The sequence below is a fragment of the Pelophylax lessonae genome (assembly GCF_965119305.1).
Source record: "Pelophylax lessonae genome assembly, chromosome: 4".
NCBI lineage: Eukaryota > Metazoa > Chordata > Amphibia > Anura > Ranidae > Pelophylax > Pelophylax lessonae.
Genome location: NC_138771.1, coordinates 637,368,218 through 637,390,622, shown reverse-complemented (window position 1 = coordinate 637,390,622; position 22,405 = coordinate 637,368,218). Strand labels below are relative to the sequence as shown.

At 45.6% G+C, this 22,405-nt stretch overlaps 1 protein-coding gene and 1 long non-coding RNA gene across 2 annotated transcripts in view; both read right to left on the bottom strand.

Moving 5' to 3' along the window:
- The window catches only part of LOC309552384, an 879,384-nt gene that overhangs the window by 344,037 nt on the left and 512,942 nt on the right, over positions 1 to 22,405 (bottom strand). The window lies entirely within an intron of this gene.
- Positions 5,580 to 17,346, bottom strand: LOC309554725 (zona pellucida sperm-binding protein 3-like; the record flags this gene model as incomplete). Its single annotated transcript, XM_082256430.1, has 8 exons — positions 5,580 to 5,809; positions 6,872 to 7,011; positions 11,427 to 11,518; positions 11,597 to 11,717; positions 11,787 to 11,964; positions 12,041 to 12,144; positions 15,183 to 15,295; positions 16,867 to 17,346. 8 exons carry the CDS (start codon positions 17,344 to 17,346, stop codon positions 5,580 to 5,582), a joined length of 1,458 nt encoding a protein of 485 aa, XP_082112556.1.

Genomic DNA, 22,405 nt, shown 5'->3' with positions numbered 1-22,405 from the left:
TGGCAAATTCCGAAAACTTCTGCCATATTCTGTAGTAGGAGCTATTAGTGGACGATTTCCTGGCCTGGAGCAATGTTTGGATTACATCATGAGAGCATCCTAATTCCTCCAACCTCTTCTGCTCAACTTCCAAGCCCTCAGATCTAGGATTTCTGGATGCGGGTGGGTGTAGTCCCCCTGAGACAGGAGACAGGGGAACTACTAAAGAATTCCTTCCACTTGAACCCACAGAGGCTTGCTCCTTGTCCCCCCTTTCTGGTTGACATAAGCAACTGCCAAGGAATTGTCAGAGTAGACTTGCACATGGTGCCCTGCAGTTCTGTCTGGAAGGCTCTGAGAGCCAGCTTGATTGCTCTCAGTTCTCTCCAGTTCGAAGATCACTTTGAATCATTGCACTTCCAAGATCATTGCACCAGTCGAGAGTCCAGGTGTGCTCCCCAACCTGTGCCACTTGTGTCTGGGAATCTAACTTGAAGCCCAGAAAAGGGACCCTTTGTGCGGACACTAGACTGGACCTTTCCAGGATTTAGGAGCCACCCCAGACTCTCCAAAAAGCACTTTGTTGCAACTGCTCCTGAGAAGGGGCAAACAGGAGCAGATTGTCCAGGTAGGCAATAACTGAAATGCACTTGAGCCACAAGTAAGCCAAGGCTGCTGCCATGACCTTGGTAAAGATGCAGGGGCAGGGGGGGAAGGCCAAAGGGGAGAACCAAAAATTGCCGCTGGAACGTGCCCTCTGCCATCCTTATGGCCAACCTGAGAAACTTCTGGACACCTTTCCACTATGATAATGTGCAGATAGGTGTCTCTCAGGTCCATCAAGGCCATGAAGCAGTTTGGGAGGGGGCAGGGGGGAAGAGAAAGATTGCCCTTATCAAGAAGATTGAATCCTTCCTAAATCTCTTGTAAGCTACCGAGGCATTTAAGGGTTTTAAGTTCAGGATAAGCTTGAACGTTTTCCACACAAGGAAAATGTGGAAATAAAACCCTCTGCCTATCTCCTCCAGTGGCACCTTCACCTCAACCCCCTGCTCTTCCAGAGAGAAAAGTTAGGCTGATGCCTATTCTGGTAATTCAGTGATGAACATCCTGTGTGGAGGGGGGCTTGAAAACTCCAGATAACCCCTCCTTACCATCCCCAAAATGAAATGACTGGAGATGACCGCTACCCACTGTGGGAGGAAGGTCCCAAATCTTCCTCACACTGTGTTCAGCTCATCATTGAGTTTTCTTGGGCTGTTCAGGAGGGCAAGAAAAAAAAAATGCTCCCCCTCGGCCTCTGCCCTTCTGGACACTAGACTTCTTCTGCCCCTTGGAGCAGAGGGCAAAACTTCCTATTAAGTCTTTTCACCCCATCCATGCTTGACAGGCAAGGAGTTTTTCCTGTCAGCTTTCCGATCCAGGGCGGCTTCAAAGCCTGGCCCAAACAAGTGGTCCCCTGTAAGAGAAATCTTGCAAAGCTTAACCTAGGACCTTCTTTCTCCATTCCAAGTCTCAAGCCAGAGCGCCCTCCTTGCTGAACTGGCCAGGGATGAAGATCTAGCAGATTTACGTGTAGCCGGGTCACACGGGTGGTGTTGTTCACGTTGTTATTATTATTAAAGCTCTGCAAGACAGTGACTCTGGCATTATGGGAGATGTAGTCCGGGAGGAGCCAGGATCATTGACTGCTGAGACAGAAAGACCTTTCTCCGAGGGAGCATCAGGACGCGCGGAGCTTGCAATGGGGGGGTTATATAAGGGGAGGCAGGACTTTGCTTGGCTCTCTTGCCTCGAGGACAGTGTACTGGACAGAAGGGGAAGAGCTGCTGCGGATCGCAGGAACTTAGGCTGAGGCCTAGTGAAGGACACCGGAGTGAAGTCAGCGGTGTGACTGTGTGGAGGAGTCTCGTGGCGTGGCTGAGCGGAAGGTTGCTGACCGGCAGACGGAGATGCTGATGAGAGCGGGGCCTGGTCGCAGAGGGAAACAGATCTCCTGGTTTGGGTGAGAGACATCCAGTGTCTACATCTCTCTTACAATACAGTCTGATTCTGGAAAGGGCATATAGATTGTGTACTTTAATTAGGCCTTACTGACACTTAGACAAACCACCGGACACTGCCGATACAAATCTAGTGCGTGGTGGGTGCATCAGGCCTAAGCCTTCAATCCAGTTCTAGGCTGTTGATCTGTGGTGATGATGTGCAGGATAAACTGTATTTGCCTCTCTGTGGATTACAACTATTATTACATTGGGTAACATAGTTCACAATTCCTTTCCTTTGTTGGATTACAAATACTTTCTTGGATTATGGGATTCCTTGCCGGTGAAGATAAGTGAGGCCTCACTCTCCAGGAGACGTTTTCAGATCATCTTAAGGGGGCCCCCGTCAGTATACAGAGTGCACTCTGCTAAGTTGATATTATAGCATTACACTGTTTATTTTTCCATTGAAGTAATTTAGTATAATAACTATCTGCGGTCACTCTCAAACCACATTAGTTGAGGTATTGCCCACTGTTGGAACACTATCCTCTTAGCATACATACACATTTGTTTGTGTGTGTGTGTATGTATGTGTGGCCTGTGTTCTGGATCCTGAGTGCTGAGCAAATAGGCATTAATCCTTGGCTGGGAACTCAGGATTCTTTCTCCTTTGCAATGATTGTGTTATTTCTTATTTTTGTTTGATTACTCTGCTTTTGTTTCAAAACGAAAAGAGCAGTAAATTGTTTATTCACTGCAACCTTTGTGGTCTCAGACATTTACTATGACAGAACTGATAGTGTCAGATGGGTTGGAGCAGGCTCAGGGTGTAAGAGGTGACGAGGACACCCATGCAACAAGCCACCCCCCCCCCCAAGGGGGCAGGGCTACATACACACAGATTCGGCTGACGCATCTGCAAATTATGCCATGCCTGGCAGGAGTGTAGGAAAGAGCCAGAATTGTTTCCTTCAAGGTGCCAGTCTCAATGTGTGCTTTAAACTGGGTTAGTCGATACTCCAGAATATGGGAAGCCACAGTCATAGCCATGGCAGGCTTAAGATTTCTCAAGCCATTACTTTCAGCAAAAAAAAAAAAAAAAGGCACATTTTGAGTTTGCGAAGAGGCATGTGGGAGACTCCCAAATTGTATGGAGGAAGGTGCTCTGGTCTGATGACTAAAATTGAACTTTTCAGCCAAAGAAAAGTCTGTCTGGCACAAACTCATCTCATCACCCAAAGAACACCATCCCCACAGTGAAACATGGTGGTAGCATCATGCTGTGGGGATGTTTTTCAGCACCCAGGACTGGGAAACTGGTCAGAGTTGAGGGAAAGATGGCTGGTGCTAAATACAGGGATATTCTTGAGTAAAACCTGTACCGCTCTGTGCGTGATTTGAGGCTAGAATGGAGGCTCACCTTCCAGCAGGACAATGACCAAACACACTGCTAAAGCAACACTTGTGGTTTAAGGGGAAACATGTAAATGTGTTGGAATGGCCTAGTCAAAGCCCAAAACTCAATCCAATAGAAAAATGTGGTCAGACTTAAGATGGATGGTTGCTGTTCACAAGCACAAACTATCCAACTTGAAGAAGCTGGAACAGTTTTGGAAGGAGGAATGGGCAAAAATCCCAGTGGTAAGCTCAGAGACTTATCCAAAGGGACTTGGAGCTGTGATTGCCAGAAAAGATGGCTCTACAAGTATTGATTTAGGGGGTGAATAGTTATGCACATTGACTGTTTTGTCCCATTTGTTGTTTGCTTCACAAAAAAAAAAAAAAAAATCTTCAAAGTTATGGGCATGTTCTGTAAATTAGATGATGAAAATCCTCAAACAATCCATAGTAATTCCAGGTTGTGAAGCAACAAAACACGAAAAATGCCAAGGGGTGAACTTTTGAAAGGCACTGTACAAAACTAAACGCAACACTTGTTTTTGACCCCATTTTTCATGAGCTGAACTCAAAGATCTAAGACTATGTAAACAAAATTGCTCATTTCTCAAATATTGTTCACAAATCTATCTAAATCTTTGTTAGTGAGCACTTTTTGCCGAGATAATCCACCCACCTCACAGGTGTGGCATATTAAGATGCTGCTTAGACAGCATGATTGCACAGGTGTCCCTTAGGCTGGCCACACTAAAAGGCCACTCTAAAAACACGTGGGATTGTGCTGTGATAAAACTACAAGTTTTGAGGGAGCATACAATTGGCATGCTGACTGCAGGAATGTCCACCAGAGCTATTGCCTGTGCATTTCTCTACCATTAACCGTCTCCAAAGGCATTTCAGAGAATTTGGCAGTACATCCAACGGGCCTCACAACTGCAGACCACATGTAACCACACTGGCCCAGGACCGCCACAATCATCTCAGACCTGCCACCCGGACAGCTGCTGCAACAATCAGCTTGCCTAACCAAAGAATTTCTGCACAAAATGTCAAGTTTTAGGGAAGCTCATCTGCATGCTCATCCTCATCGGGCTCTTGACCTGACTGCAGTTCGTCGTAACCGACTTGAGTGGGGCAAAGGCTCACATTCGATGGCATCTGGCACTGGAGAGGGGGGGGGTTCTTTTCACAGATGAATGCCAGTTTTCACTGTAAAGGGCATGTGGCAGACAACCTGTATGGTGTCGTGTGGATGAGCGGTTTGCACATGTCAATGTGGATCGAGTGGCCCTTGATGGTATGGGCAGGTGTGTGTGTGTGTTAGGGAGAAAGAACACCGGTACATTTTATTGATGGAATTTTTTGAATGCACAGAAATACCGTGCCGAGATCCTGAGGCCCATTGTTGTGCCCTTCATCCATGACCATCACCCCATGTTGCAGCATGGTAATGCACAGCCCCATGTTGCAAGTATCTGTTCACAATTCCAGGAAGCTGAAAACATCCCAACATTCTTACATGGCCAGCATACTCACTGGACAGGTCACCCATTGAGCATATTTGGGGGTGCCCTGGATCAGAGCCACCAGTAGCCCCCCCCCCCCCCCACAGCACAGGGAATCAGTGTGGTTGGGCAGAGGAGCAATTAAAGGAAGCCCGATGCGGCTCCCTGCAACAGCTGAAAGCCAGTTTCTCTCCCCCCCTTCTGCCAGCTTTCAGTTGCTGCGGTGAGACAGACAATCGTTCCTTTAATTACCTCTGACACCGATCCTTCCACCCCCCCCCCCATTCCTGTTCTGCCTGGACCCGATTCCCTCCCCCCAAAAGGGCATTTAAAAAACTGGTGCCAAGTTAAGGGATTTTAGCGTACCGCCACTGGAGACACTTAGGCCCTAGGAAGTAACAAGGGTAAAGACCCCCTTACAGGAATCCATTCTTTGAAGGATTGGGACCAAAGCCTAACAGAGTTTTTCCTTCCAGTTGATCAGATTTATCCTTGGATATCACAGTACGCTTCAATTTCCATTCCTAATTAAAGAGAACATTTCACTTCAGCAAGGATGTCAGAACTTCTGACCTTTAAAATATACAAGACCTGTGATGAATACTAGTTCAGATTCCTCAGTAAATCCCAATTCTATGGAAGGGGAACCACAAAAAAAAAAAAAAAAAAAAAAATACACACGCAATAGACAAGAATAAATGAGATTTTTTTATTTTTCCACAGACAGCACATACTGTGGCTTTTTCTGAGATTTCCCAATGAAGACTGCACATACAAGGACAACAAGAAGACTAAGACATCCGACAGCCACCAACACCCAGAGCTCTGCAGGGGCAGACTCTTCCCTTGTCACTGCAGCTGCAACATCCCTTTGTTTGGGCCCAATTACAAGCAGAGGTCCCAGAGTGGTCACAGTTGGTTCCTCTTCCGTGTGGGGTTCTGTACAGGAGAAAATTGAGAGGTCAATACACATTTCTTTACAATTCTATGCAGTTTAAGAGCATGAAGGCAACAATCTAGCTTTTACACAAGTGTCAAGAAGTTGGCACTCATTTTAGACCATTGCATCCTAAAATTGTTCCTTTAATAGTGGACAGAAGTGGGATGACTATAATGGGCAACTTCCTAGGTGTGGTATGAGCTTGATGATTGCACCCCCCCCCCCCCCAATTCTAGTTATATTAGAAGCAACAGTGGGAAAATCCACTGGTGACAAGAGCAATACAAATCCATTGGGATTCTAGTCTTTCCAACCAGGTTTTAGACCAGCCACTTGTCCTAGTGAAAGATTTGGTCAGCCACAGAGGCTTAACTAAAACCTTCAGGGCCCTGGTGCAAGAAACCAAGAAGGCCCACCCCCTGACTACCACCAGGGACCCTTCCATTAGTCCTGGGGCTCTTTACTCCTTTAATCACACAATTGGGTTGCAGCAGTGTGAACCAAGCTTTACAATCCAGCATTTTGGAGTTTCTGCACAGTGGCAGAACCCAAGGGGCTAGTCAAAGTGTAAACTTTATAGTTCTGCCAATGGTCAACTATGTTAATCTAGATTAGAGATTCTCAAATTCTTGATTTTGAAGTTCTATGCAATACTTGAAACCCCTTTGTAGGGAACCAGCTACAATCTGTACCCTGTTGGGATTCAATTCCTGCAAATCAAAAGTAGTCTCATCACAACATTCCCATTCAAGTTCCTTGTAGTCGTCTTCCGACAGATTTCCACCCCCTCACTAGGGCAAGTCTTCCCAGTGAAGACAAACAGTTCTAATCTTTCCTCGCAGTCAAAGGGAAAATTGTTTTAGATAGAGTTATTCTAGTAGGCAATCTAATCCCTTACTTTTAATCTAGGACACTAGAGCAAAATACCCATCATGAAAGTCATGTCAAAAAGTTGTTGCAATAACTGTCAATGTGCTCAATGAAGATCACTTTTCCCCCCCATTTACAACATACTAGAGAACACCTACACCCATATCACCAAAACAAATAAAAGAACTCACCATCCAAAACTTCCCTCTTCCCAAATGCTCTTGGTCTTCTAAATCTGCCCCTTGCGCCTGCACCCAGACCAGTAGGGTTGCTGCAGGTGCCTGTACCACAACATGGGCAGATACTGCTTGGGCCCTCAACTGCAGACCAGCTAGAGAAGACAAGTAAAATTGTTAGATAAGTAGATTTGGTGGAAAACACTGTAGGAGTAGCATTTGTGTTCGTAAAGGTTGAAGGTTTTTCACCTTCATGCATTGAGAAGGGAACCCCCCCCCCCCCCCCCAAAAAAAACAAAAAAACAAATGTGCGCTGCTCTCCCATAGCCCATCATTAAATACTCACCTGAGCCCCCTCTTGATTCAGCACCTGAGCCCCCTCTTGATTCAGCAATGTGCAAAGGAATGTCATCTGTTCTGGGTCTCATTGTTTGGGACACAGCAATGGGAGGCAGTGAAAAGAGTAGGGGGTTAGGCTGAGCCACAGCTGTCGTGGGGCAGAGCAGGGCTCAGAAACAAGCCATGCACCAGTGTCCTCATAGCAAGCAGCTTGCTATTGGGGCACTGGTCGGGGGGGGGGGGCGGGGGTAAGCCAGGAGTGCCAGCAGCAGAGGACCAAAGAGGGTCAGGGCTGCTCGGTGCATAAACCATTATAAACCTCTACTGCACAAGTGCATTGATCATGTAGTTTCATGTGTCAATTATTGGCAATATAGTATCATCTCATTGCTTTGTGATCAAAAATTGACATGGCACTGCCCAACTTCTTTAGCACAAAACCCGACATGCTGTGGAGCTGCATATGCAACAATCCCTAGGTCTTGAGTTCTGCAGTGAAACTACTAAATTATTGCTCTGGCTGCTTGTGCCAGTTTCAGACCCGACATTCATATTGGCACTCCTGCATTTGTGAAGCACCACAAGTGGCAAGGTATTGTGTGACCTAGAACAAGTTGTTTGTCGCTTTGGATACCAGGGACAAAGCGGCTAGGTGGATAAACACATGGGCATCTGCCATGACACTGAAAACTGGAACCACAACATGTGAGCCCATCGTTACAAGATAAGGCATAAAACGATACAGGGAACAACTACACTAATACCCAGCTAAAACATGGAGTACAAGATATGCATCCAAGAACTCCAGTCTGGAGCGGAAAGGCACAAAACCCTAAATTAGGTATGCATGCTGTACGTCACTGAAAATGGTCCTCCAAGCAGTGCCCATGTGATCTCCAAGATTTTGAGCCAGTGGCTTCTGTGGATGGACTAAGAGCAGCATTCACATCACAGCCGTGATGCATGTGCACTGGCAGATCAGCCAATGGCTACACTTCCACTGAGGTGACCAGGTAGAACCATCAACCCAGAAGTCTATTCACAGGTAGGAGGCAGCTATTGGACACCATTGTAAATGCCTTTCATCGCCAGGGATTAGGAATTGAATTCCATTTTTTTCCCATCTTGAAACTGGGCTTTGTTTATACTTTATAGTAATGGGGTGACCAAAACTTTAGTGCACTGTATGCTAAGGCTTTGTTAAAGATTTCCCCCCCTTCAAAATTGTCAAGTGCTTCAGTAGGGGTTCCAACTTTTCTACAACCAATTATACCTAGGTTTTGGCCAACATGTGCTACTGGGCCAGTAAACAGATGCAGGAGCATTTTATCCAAAACCCAAAAGGATAGATTTAGTGGATCATGATTTGCCAGTGTGCTGATCACTTGACGCATGACCGTAATGCCTTGCGGACTCCCTCATAGGTTTACTTTATCTTTATATTGACGGACCACATACGTTTCCAAAAACATTAGCTTCGCATTACCTTAAAGCAGGGATCCTCAAACTATGGCCCTCCAGCTGTTGTGGAACTACACGTCCCATGAGGCATTGTAATACTCTGACATTCAGACATGACTGGAAATTTAGTTCCTGAACAAATGGAGGGCTGTAGTTTGAAGACCCCTGCCTTAAAGCATTGCCAAGACAGTAAAGCAAAGTTTAGCATACCACCTGTTTTTGCTTTAGACACCTCTTCCAAATGCCAAAAGATAGAAGTGCATTGGCAATTCTAATCTGAACACCAGAAGGCAGCTTAGGTCTAAATAGTTGTTCCTAGCTCCACCCCTCATTTTGTTCATAGCGGCTTCTGAATGCTTTTATAGCAGCTGCCACCCAGTCCAGATGCAAAGGGCTATGGAAGACCAGCACAGCTGGCCCTCCAAAACTAAGATCACTACAGTGTGTGGGATTCAGTCTACCCATTGAAAAATCTAGACTTGATCAGGTTAAAAACATGTAGACCGATGTGTCCAGTTACCATAAATACAATTCCAGGGATTTTCTAGTTTTACAAAGATTAAGTGCAGGTTACCAGGTGTCAGCACAGCTCATCTTTAGGGGCAGCTCAAATACTCTTGCCCAGAACACCAAAGGGACTTTCCCAAAAAGGAGATGCATGGCACCATACTCATGATATGAATCATGCATAACTTAGGGCTAAGCCCATGGAGGTTCCCTTACCATATGTAGCACCCTACAGGTAGGTGCTAGGTAAAGTACAGTGGGCCTTGGCTGCCAGTGGGCCTTGATTTCAGCTAGGCTGTCATGTCTCCCATGTGGTTACTGAGAGGAGAGTCTCCCCACTGGCTCTGGAGATTCTCATTGGGCAGTGGAGGAAACCCAATCAGTGGCCTATTCAGGCTTGTATTTACCCCAGAAGGCAGATTCTGCCGCAGAGGATTCTGGGAGTGGGTACAAGTTTGAGGGGAGCACATGACGCAGCATCTTTTCAGCAGAGTCCCAGGAGGGAGTGTACAGCTGTCTCTCCTGTAAGAATCGGGTGTCTCAGGCAGCTTGCCTGAGGGTACAGAGAGCTGAGCTGCAGAAGGGATCCAGTGAGCTGAGGACCAGTGGAGCAAGAGGGGTCCAGTTCCAGGAAAGCCTTTCAAGGTCACAAGTACTGTGACCTGCCCCTGGGGGTCTGCCTAGTGTAGAGGGGGACCACTCCAGTGAAGGTTCAAGGGATCCAGGAGCCAGCTAGTGTAAAGGGGGTGCCTAGTCAGAGGACCCTGAAGTGTAAAGGAGCAGTTGGGCCCTGAAGAGTTAAAGTGTACAATGTAAAGCAGGGGTGGGGAACCTGCGGCCCGCATGATTGTAACGTCCACCCCCCCTCCCAGTGCCGCTGTGTCAGAAGGAGCCGATGGCTCCGTCCTGACACTGAGTCTCCGAAAAGGGTGGACCCGAGGCGCAGAGCAGTTCGCCTCGAGCCCGCCCATTTGTGTGACAATAGCAAATGAAAATTCACAGATCCAATGCCATGGCCGAGGAGGAGGCGGGACGACTCGGAGACGCGGGGACTGAAGAGAGGAAGCTGCCACTACAACAGGCAAGTCAAATGAGTGCACTGGTCTGGGGGGCTTGGCACGCTGTGGTCACTCTGCATTGAAAGGGGGCACGCTGTGGTCACTGCATTGAAAGGGGGCACGCTGTGGTCAAATATAACAGGCTAATTTTTAGTTGATTTTTGTACGGCCCCCGAATGATGTTACAAAAATCCAAATGGCCCTTGGCAGAAAAAAAAGGTTCCCCACCCCTGGTGTAAAGCATTAAGAGTTGCAGCAAGCACAAGCAGTTACAAGGAGCTACCTCAGTCAGTGAAGGGCTGGAGGGAGTTGTTCACTAGACTTCAGAACTAAATAGTGTCAGGAGTCAAATTTACTACAGTCCTGGATCTCCTGATTTAACAAAAGTGTTAAAGTCGGAGTTCTAGCACTTTTGAGCAAAGTATCTTCAAGCGCCAGGAGCGTTGGCTGGCATTCAGCTGGCGTCAGACAGCGCCAGGCATTTTTCTGTACAGTGTCCCAGTTAAACCCTAGTTGAGCCAGAGGAGTATCCCACTCATTCCCTTCTCCCATCCCCAATATACAAAACAAACCAAAGATGCCAGAATGGTCATTGTCTCAGTTCTCACACCTGGGTTCACAACTTAAATGTGTTGTAAGTGTCACTGGTAACAATGGCAGACCCAATTTCTGGAAACACTGCTACACATATGTTGGAAGGATTGCTGGCTAAGACGAGACAACAGAGGTGACCTGTGCACCATTTTCATCAATATTTCCTTTTAATACAATTAGTTTTTAGGAATCCGCCATACTATTGATACACAAAATCATTGTTCTAGGTACTGGTTGCTTGGTCCAGAAGTTTGCCGCTCCATTACACATTTGTGCTGCACAAATGCAATGGCTATGGGATGGGCAGTAATACAAGGAACCGCAGGCAACAGTTTTAAATTACTAAACCAGCAACTTTTCTGGCTCTGAGGAAGGGGGTTTGCCCCTGAAACGCGTCAGCCCAGCAGCCCCATGCGGCACTCTAAATGGCATTCGGCTACGTATGGAACCTTGGCTACCTTGGATATTTTATATGCAATGTTGAGGTGTGTATTATCACACCTGCCTTGTGAGTATATTGTATACTTAATATTTTAATAAATGGTTTTAGTGGTGATGCACTAGGTCGGTGCGCCCCTTTTTCTTTTCTAAAGGTTTTAAATTACTCTCACCTTTGTGTGGTTTTGCTATAGGAACAGGCCTTGTTCATGGCATCAGGGACCTGGGTGGTTCCAGCAGCTCTAAGGTAACAGGTTATGTAGATCTGATTGGAAAATATTTGCATAGGTTATCAGTTCTTACAAGGCACGCATCTGTAACAACCAATTCAAACAGTCCTCACCAGGGAGGCATAATTTCCTAGAAATCGGAAAGCATCTACTGTGAACTGTAGCTTGTTTGGCTCAACTCTTGGGGTGATGAAGGCTGAAGAGGCGTCATCTTGCATTCCATCTACTAGACACCTGCAGGGAATGGTCAGTTAGAGTGGGGTCATTATGGCAACCCCCCCCCCCCCCTTTGAAAGAACATACCCATTGTTTGCAATGATGTCATAACTAGGAGCAGAGGTGGGATCAGGAGATATGGTGGCCACACATTGATCAATATACAGGATCAGTCCAACATGGTTCTGAGTGTCCACAGAGGCCTCTATGTAGAGGATATCTCCAAGCTGATAGATGGGAGAACTTCTAGGGGCACTCCAGTCCGCTATAGACATAACAGGAGATTATATAGTAAAGTTCAGAGACATTCCCCTCCTAATCATATGCCTTACTCGACTCACCAGTCATTAGCCTCAAGGAGAAGGACAGCCTCTCCTCTGAGGTCACTGTGCTGCTGAACGGAACCCATGTAGGCTCAATGGCTTTGCTGCTCACATTGGCATGCCTATACGGAGGAAAGAATCAAGTGTTGGTAATGAGCCAGAATTGCAATCATGTCATGGCTACAAATCCATATTAACTGTTTAATAAGTGCCAATTCTCAAGGGAGAATATTAGAACAGCAGTATGGTAGACGCCATACGTTAGTAGCTTGCTAGATTGTTACCAGGATGACAACCTGTAATCAGCAACTGACATAACTAGTGTAGAACTACCCCCTAGAGGGCAGTTGGATTTTTGGGTCCCCTATTCCTGCATAGCCAGGTAACATGCATTTTTCAGCTTCCACACAGTTCGTAACCAGTCCCATGGGTTTGTTTTAGGGAGAGAAAACCTTGATAGGGATAAGGGAATATGGGATGGCCAACTGACATGGTAGAACAAACTTCCTTCTCTTTATACACAAATGGATCCTAGACTGCACTCCTGCTGGCATAATGCAACTCTAGTGGATCAATAGCAGGGTTCCTCTTTCAGGCGCTCCATGTCCCCTTGGTAAAATATAGCAATGCCAAAGTGGCAGGTGCCTATATTCCCTTGAAGAAAACAAAGCCGGGGGGGGGGGGGGGGGGTTGTACTCCCACTTTTTTTGAATCCTGCTGCCTTGGATAGACTTGTTCAGATCTAGCCACAGAGTCCTCTCCCATGCCTCATTCGCTGCACTCCCAACAACCCCCCCTGCTGGCTAGGCTCTTGAACATTTTTTTACATTTATAGGCCTGCCTTACCACCCTGCTGGGCCTCTACCTCCACTCCCCAGAACCAGGGGAATGCAATAGAGGCCTGGCCTGCAGAGCCTCCCAGCCTGAACTTAGTCATACCCCATAATAGCCAATGTATCGTCCATAGCTATGCTACTTAAAGTCACACTTTAAAGCAGTCCCTGCACTACTTGGTCTGACTGATGCATCTTGAGGTTCATAGACCTCAAGATTACACAGGCATTGCTTCAAGTCCAGCCAAAGTCATGTCAAAGTCACACGACTCAGGTCGCACAAGTGGGCCTTAATCTGAACTCACAGCAATTACACAGACTACTGAGAGTCAGCAAAAATCTATCTAACCAGACTGTACACTAGTATAAAGGATGGAAGTTCAAACTGGCTCCTTCATTTTGCTGGAGAGCAACTCACAAGATAGTTATGCAATATTCAGTACAACATCCCTAAAGCCTGCACTTTTAGGCCTCATGCACACTGGACGTTATAAAAACGCCAGTAGATTTGTAGTGAGTTTTCAGCTTTTTTGCATTGGCGTTTCAGCGTTTGAAGCAAAGTCACCTCTGCTGTTTTAGTAACTGAATTTCCCACAATGCTTGCATCACATGGATGTTCACACACCCATGCAATAAGATTTAGAAAAAAAGGATTTTTTGGTGCAAACATGGACCCTTTATTCCCCCACCGCATCAAAAGTGCATGGGTGTTAACACCCATGAGATTGTCAAGCTCACTGCATTTTGCAAACTGTTTTGGGGTGTCGTTCATGGAACATTAAGCCCCCGTTCACATCTCCAAACAGAGCCTATTGCCGGCAACGTCACTGTCTGAATTGGTGCAACCCTGACTTCAGGGCAATTTCAATAGACATCTGTGCATGAACCCATACAAAGGTCTGTGAAATCACGCCGAAGTCACATTGATATAAAAGTTTGAAATCGTGAGCTTGCAGCTGAATGGTTTCAAACCCGCCCTCGCTGTGAGCCGGTGCCGGCAATGGGCTCTAATTTGACATAACAGGGCTTCATGTTCCATGAACAATACCCCGAAACAGATTGAAAAATGCAGTGGGCCTGCCAAAAATCCAATGCGATTGTGTGCGGAAAAAAAAAAAAAAAAAATGCATGCTTGTCAAAAAACACCAGTTAGTGTTTTTACAGCTGAAAAAACCCCCACTAGTTTTTTTTTTTTTTTTTTTTTTACAGCCAGAAACGGCTGATAACAGCCTATGTGTGCATGGACAACATGTTGGGGCATTTATTGGCTGTAGAAAAAAAAAGTCTGACGCCAAAATCCACAGCTGTAAAAACGGCCAGTGTGCATAAGAATCCATATTTGCCCCCATATTCCCTTAACATTTAGTTTTCAAATTAGTATTGAAATGATAAATTTTCCCATGGGCGATCTGAGTTTTTCAGGTGGACCTGATCGTCTACTCCATGCATCCCTATCGGGCAGCGGGTGTCAGCTAAGACATCTCCACTGACACCCGCTGCTATCCGATTCTGATCCTGTCCGTGAAAGCCGGACAGATGGAAACCCTATTTTCCATCCATCTGGAGGATCAGATGAGAATGGACAGGTGGTCTGTTCTCATCCGAACTCCCCATAGAAGATGGCCGGGATCTGACAGCTTCATCTCTGCACAGAGCGGAGATGGAGCCGTCATCTGCCTGCTCAGTGGATCGATCCCCGCTGAGCAGAACGGGTTCCATCGGGCGCACCGCCCGTGTGAAAGCGCCCTTACACCAATCCTCACACACTATTGCCTAGCAAGAGAGGCCATTGTTGATCACTGCAGCAGAGGTGCTAGTAGGTATAGGTCACATGTCTACAAATTACAGGTAGTAATTAATGTAGGCAAGGTGCAGTTCGGTTGTACCTAAAGACTGGGACCCATTTAGACTTTAGCACCCACGTAGGAAGCCAGCCAAAAATATGAGTTGTGGTGCACTGCATGCAGCAGTTCTTAGGAGGGCATTCAAACTTTAGACCCCACAACAGATAAGTTAATGGGGCACAAGCTTAGAGCCCATCAGGTTTTTTGCTGTCTGTATCCCCAGTAAGCAGGTTACCAACAAATCTGGAAGGAAAACCATGAAAACTAAAAAAAAAAAAAAATATTGGGAGTGGACAGCAAAGAGGCCTAGAAGGCAATCAGTGGACACACTTACTGCAGTGACAAATCATTGGGGATTCTCACAAAACAGGATGTGAAGGGGAATCTCCTGAATTGTATACGGTTTTTCAAATATTTGTCTTTAGAGATTGACCAATAAAAGATGCATTGTTATGACCTGCATCACCCCTAATGTAAACTCACCTGTAGTAATAGCACATTATGGGGACCACAGCTGGGTTGGTTCTGATGATTGGAATGGAGGAGGTTGGGCTGTAGGTCAAGTTGGTAGCATAGATCACCCAGTCTCGAGTCATCTGTAGAAAAGAGCAGATTATATAGACACTGCAACGCTACTCATAAGAGACTTGGGGTACCACCATTGTCGTCTCCATTACCAAAGACTAGTCACTCAGCCGTCATGCTAATGAGGATTAACCTTTCATGATTTCAGAAAATATCAAGCCAGCAACAGACCAGCCAGGTAATCACATTTTATTAGGGGACTGATCTAACAGGGGTCAGCTTAGAAGCGATTTCAGGTTCTTAAGAACCAGTCACCAACTAAACGCAGATGCAGTTTTACTAACCGATCATCAGTTTCCCTTTACACCCCTCTTCTAAAAGTCAAGTGGCTCTGATCCAGCTCCATCCCTCCCTACATAACCTTTTATGTAGCAGCTGTGTTAAAGTGGAGGATACCAAATCACCAAGAAATGGCTCCTAGTCTGCTGACATCACATCCAAGATGGCAGCTGTAATTGAGGAGGTCTACGCAAGTAGATGAGCTTATGGAAAGCATCTCAAAAAGCTCCTGTTAACAGACCAAATTTTAACAGTTAGCTAGTAAAAGGGTAAATATAAAAACACAAGTCCTAAAGCTACTGGTCCATACTTCAGAACCCTGCAAAGTAAAGTTGATCAAGAGCATTGGGTGCTTAGACTGCTTTACACAGGGGCGCAACTACAGGGGTTGCAATTGCAACCGGCCCCATGCTCCAGGGGGCCTGTGTGGCTCCCCTGTACACCTGGATGGGAAGGGTGGCGGGGCAGCATGTAGATAAATCACTGTCCTTTTTCCCCCCCTCTTGTAGCTGCAGGAGGAGATTGGGTCCTCTGTATGCTGCCCCCGCCACTCCTCCTATCCAGTTCACTTGTGTTGTGCTGTCTCTGGGTCCCTGTGTGCTCCCCTGGTTCCCAACCCCAACTGTGCTGCCTTCTCTCTCCTGCCAGCTGCTGCAGGGGAGGTGTCACAATAGAACCAGGAAGGGGGGGGGGGGTCGTAAAATATGTAATTTCCTTTTCTGAATGGACAGTGTCATTGTAAAAAAATAAAAAATACCAAAAAATAAAAGCTACTGACACCAGTGGGTGAACTTCCAGGATCGCAAAAGTCACAGTTGCAGCCGGGCCCTTGCATTCCACCACCGTGGGGAGGCCCCAAGATGGCAGGAAGGGGGCCCACTGCAGAACTTGTGAAAGGGTCCCACTGCGGGACCGTAATAAAGGGCCCCACAACCAGAGTGAAGGGCCCCAGGATCAGGGGAAAGAACCCCAGCCAGGGGGCCCCTTCATGGTTTCTTGCACCGGGGCCCTGAAGGTTCTAGTTACGCCTCTGTTTCTACATCTTTGTTACCACCATCGTACATGTGAACAGGGTCAGCAGCATATGCACAGGTCTCCCCCCTCACAGAAGAGCAATAAGGGTTTTAACAGCGTAAAATATTCTCCTGCTAATTTGCAGAGCCATGGACCATCAGCTACACAGTCCTTAAGACAGCATCACAATGTGCAATAACCCATAGCAACCAGGTTTTAGTTTACTGAAACCAAGAAAGTTTATAAGACAAAGGATGCGAAGTATAAAAGTTAACATGTAGGGGATTACCTGCACAGTGTTGCCACAGTCCTGGAGACTAATCTGGAAGATAACATTGTCAGCACTTTGTGAGTTCGGCTTGCAGCCTTGGGGTCCCAGGCTCAGATCTGAAGGCTTCACTAGCTTTCCAGTCCCATAAAAATCCACCATGACATTGACCACCATGCTGTCCTCTTCACACTGGACACTAACAGGGGAACTAGGAGAACTTACAGTTGGGGGCTGCTGGCGGAGCACCCCAATACCACGTCCACCTGTTGGACCCCGCCAAGCCCCAAACCCATATGCATCATTAGCTCCCCAGTAAAGCCCTCTGGAACCCCCTCTAGAAGACCCCTGGCTCTGGCCAGGTACAACCCGCTGGTAATTCCTCCACCAGTCTGACTGGCGCCTGTGTCTCACCAAGGCTCCAGCACATCCAAACCCTGTTACATAAACGAGGGCCAAACGCAACACCCAACTGCACCAGGTCCTCACCCCTAAACCCATCCTGCCTGCCAGACAAAAAGCACAATGAGGAAGAATGAGAGAGCTGCCATTTATACCCCTCCCACCAGCCACTAATACCCCCAGCTGGGGCAAATCATCACCACACCCAAATGACTGCCTCATTCAGCATTTGACTTAGGACCCTTTCACACATACAGTCCGTTCAGTTCATCAGTTCAGTCACGTCAAATGTATCAGTTTTTCATCCGTTTTTCATCCGTTTTTCCTCAGTTGTTATCCGTTTTTCATCCGTTTTTCATCAGTTGTTATCCGTTTTTCATCCATTTTTCATCCGTTGTCGTCCGTTTTTCATCCGTTGTCATCCGTTGTCATCAGTTGACATCAGTTTTTCATCCGTTGTCGTCCGTTTTTCATCCGTTGTCATCCGTTGTCATCAGTTGACATCAGTTTTTCATCCGTTGTCATCAGTTGACATCCGTTTTTCATCCGTTGTCATCCGTTTTTCGTCCGATCCGTTTTTTTGACGGATGAAAAATAGGGCATTCATCCGTTCAAAAAAACGGACATTGACGGAAGTGGATGAAAACGGATGTTAACTGATGATCATCAGTTGTCATCCGTTTTTACATAGAGATGCATTGATGTCCGTTTTTCATCCGTCAACGGATGGATGAAAAACGGACAAACGGACAGCATGTGTGAAAGGGGCCTAAAGCTGGATACACACTATACAACTTTTGTTGTTAGATTTCCTTTAGATTTACCTTCAACTATGTAGTGCAGGGGCCTGCCTGATTGCATACAAATTGAAAGTGTTTAGATTTGACCTCATATTATATGGTTTTGGTAAATCTAAAGGAAAAAAAAAATAGGCAATTGTATAGTGTGTATGACCCATTACCTACATGGTTGATCTCTTGATGCTGAGGCAGTTAACCACTTACTGGCAGCCACCTTAATTGAGTGGAGCTACACAGGAGAATTTCAGTAGCTTAATCCTGCTGCTATATTTGCTATAGAATAATCACTAGGAGTAGCAAGTGATCAAATAAAACAGATGATACATATATGGCTCTCCATGGAGTTTGCTATACAACCAGCATGTACTAGTATAATCTCACTTGACTGCCGAATGCTTAAATCATGTGCAATTGAAAGCTACAAGATGCTACTGAGTGCTACCAGTGCAGTCAACACCATAGGGGGCTAAATATTTCAGGGCCCATTTTAATGTTTGTGGTGTGTTTCATGCTCATGTGCCAAGGTTCCTTCTGTTAAACACTTTACCACGGAGGATTTTGCTATTTTACGTCCAGGGCACTTTTTGCGATTCGGCACTGTGCGACTTTAACTGACAATTGCGCTGTCATGCAACGCCGTACCCAAACGAAATTTACGTCCTTTTTTTCCCACAAACAGAGCTTTCTTTTGGTGGTATTTGATCACCTCTGCGCTTTTTATTTTTTGCGATATTAATAAAAAAAATGCAAACATTTTGAAAAAATAACATTTGACAGTTAAAAAATATCCAATATATTCAATTTTTGTCATATATTTAGGCCAAAATGTATTTAGCTATATGTCTTTGACAAAAAAATTCTCAATGAGCGTATTTTTAACCGCTTTAAGACCGGAAGATTTTACCCCATTCCTGACCAGGCCATATTTTGCGATTCGGCACTGCGTTACTGCGGTCGTGCGACGCTGTACCCAAATAAAATTAATGTCCTTTTTTTCCGCACAAATAGAGCTTTCTTTTGGTGGTATTTGATCACCTGTGCGATTTTTACTTTTTGCGCTATAAACAAAAAAAAGCGACAATTTTGAAAAAATAACAATATTTTTCAAATTTTTTATATGAAATTCCCCCCCCAAAAAATGTAAAAATCAAAATTTTTTATCATTTTAGGCCATTTTGTTTTCTGCTACATATTTTTGGTAAAAAAAAATCGCAATAAGCGTATTTTGATTGGTTTGCGCAAAAGTTATCGCTGCTACCAACTACGGGAAATTTATGTCATTTTTATTGTTTTTTTTTAACTAGTAATGGCGGCGATCTGCGATTTTTTTTTTGTGGGACTGCGACATTGCGGCGGACAGATCGGACCCTTGACTGAAATTTTTGACACTTTTGGGGGTACCAGTGACATTACTGCAGTAATTTGTGCTATAAATATGCACTGTTACTGTAATAATGACACTGGCAGGGAAGGGGTTAATTTTTATTGGAGAGGGAGGGGTTAATGTATGCCTGGTGCTTACTGACGTGTGTGGGGGGAGGGGACTGAGTGACACAGGGACAGATCGCAGGTTCAGCTACGCTGAACCCTGCAATCTGTCCCTGCCTGTCACTTAGGAGATCCGCCCGCTGTGTTTACACAAGCGGGCGGATCTCCACACTCGATCCCCGACGATCGGGGAAGAGCGGCGGTGATCACCGCCTTTTCTCCCCTGGCCCGACTCCCGCTGTGACTGATATCGAGCCACTTTGCCGTAGTACGGTCAACGTGACCGGTCGGCAAGTGGTTAAGCTGCCTATTCCATAAACAAGGTGTGTCAGCCAGGTGCTTTGGGGTGCTTTGGTGATCATTTGCTAGTCCTAGCCATTAAATGTTAGCATTGTTATTGGCAGGGTTAGGTGTCTAAACTCTGGTATAACTCTTAGGGATCATTCACATGGTTCTGTACCTTGCCCTTTGCAGCAACATGTGTTGTATGCGCTATAGGATGCCCACCCGTTCATGTCTATGAGTGCACTCAACAGAAAACACTTGCATTGCCATGTGTGCCCATTGACACACCAAATAATGCTTCTGAGCATATACAATATGTAAATAGGCCCTTCGATTGGATTGGTACTGTGCATTGTGAATATGCTTGCAGTCTTGTGCACAGGGCTGCTGTAATCACGGGGCCCCGTACAGCCTACCTGGCAGCCCCCCCCCGAATTTATCAAAACAATATTTTCACTAAAAATACACTAAAATCCTTATTAGCGGACGCAAACATAACAGAGAAACTGTGTGAATTATCCCATTTTTAATTGTTTTTTACATTTACAGAGCCAAAAAAATGTATAATTTTTTTTTTTTTTTAAATGTTAACAATTTTTACAATTATTTTATTTTACAATTTTTTTTAAATGATTTATTACAATGTTTAATAATTATATATATATATATATATATATATATATATATATATATCTTTTTTTTACAAGACAGGGAAGCCTGCAGTGCTGCGGGGGGGGGGGGGGGAGCATCAAAGTGAAAAGGGGGCACACGGGGATGGGGGGATCAGTGTTGGAGAAGCAATGACAGGAATGATGCCCTGTATCTGTGTCTCTCCCTGCAGCAGCTGAAAGCTGGCTTACAGCTGCTGCAAAGAGCAGCACAGGGCTTCTGTCTGTAATTGCCCCTCCGCCCGATCGAACCGATTCTGTGTGCCCGGGCCCCCTACAGGAGGACTGGTGGCCCCCCCCTATAAGCGGTCCTGCTTGTGCAGGTATAACAGAGGTAGTAGCATACATTTTGGTGTTTTTGCCTCCATTTGCATTGATTGTACTTGCCTGGAAATGAAGAAAATCTATCTGCTGGTCATGTGGTACACCACATTAACCACTTAAGCCCTGGAGGATTTGGCTGCTAAAAGGGTTTTTTTTGCGATTTTTTACTGCGTGACTTTAACGGACAATTGCGCGGTCGTGCGACGCTGTACCTAAACGAATTTGATGTCCTTTTTTTCTCACAAACAGAGCTTTCTTTTGGTGGTATTTGATCACCTGTGCGATTTTTTGATCATGCGCTATAAACAAAAAAAGAGCGTAAATTTTGCAAAAATAACAATATTTTTCACATTTTTTATATGAAATTCCCCCAAAAAAATGTAAAAATCAAAATTTTTTAACATTTTCGGCCAATTTGTTTTATGCTACATATGTTTGGTAAAAAAAATCGCAAAAAGCGTATTTTGATTGGTTTGCGCAAAAGTTATCGCGTTTACTAACAAAGGGAAAGATTTTTGTCATTTTTGGTGTTTTTTTTTTTTAACGAGTAATGGCGGCGTTCTGCGTTTTTTTTTTTTCGGTACTGCGACATTGCGGCGGACAGATCGGACCCTTGACTGACATTTTTGACACTTGGAGTTACCAGTGACATTACTACAGTAATCAGTGCTATACATATGCACTGTTACTGCAAAAATGACACTGGCAGGGAAGGGGTTAACTGTATTGGACAGGGAGGGGTTAAGTGTGTCCTAGGGGCGTGATTCTAACTGTAAAGGGACATGGCTATTGGTGTAAAAACAAAGATCAATGGTCCTACATAGTAGAACCGTCTGATCTTCATTTTTACACCAGGGAGAATGACGGGCGGCTTGTTTACATAAGCCGCTCCGCCTTTCTCCCTTCACCGGAGCGATCGTAGTGTGACCGGCGTACATTGGGTCCGCCGGTCACATGCACTGACTTGTCAGTGAACGAGCCGCGGCGGGCGCGCCCGCAATTGGCTCTCAAGTCAGTGACAGGCGAGTGACGTATCCATACGTCACTCTGCCTGGCCGGGGCTGACCGCCGCAGTATATAGTCGTGCGGCGGTCGGCAACCGGTTAATACTAGGTAATATATACTACATGTGTGTTTATATTACATTATCAAGAGTGTGAGCATAGCTATATCAGACCATGTGACTGCTATGGGGCGCAGGAGTACAGGGGACCCATCTTTGTCTGGCTGCACAGTGATTTATTTAGCCATAACATTTGATAAAGAGAATGAATACTGAATATAGTTTGGGAACACAACTGGCGTGGACATGATTAGTACTCTGTGTCAGGGGGAAGGATTGCCTTTAAATTGGAGAGGTGGGCCCCATCACACAGTTATGACCCTGTGCATTACTAATTATTTCTGCACACCCTATAATGCACATTGATCCAGCAAAATAACACAATTGGGTTGATTAACTAAAACTGGGGAGTGCAGCTGTGCACCATAGCCAATCAGCTTCTATCTTCAGCATGTTTAATTAAGCTTTGACAATAAAACCTGGAAGCTGATTGGTTTCTGTGCAGAGCTGTGCCAGTTTTTGCACTCTCC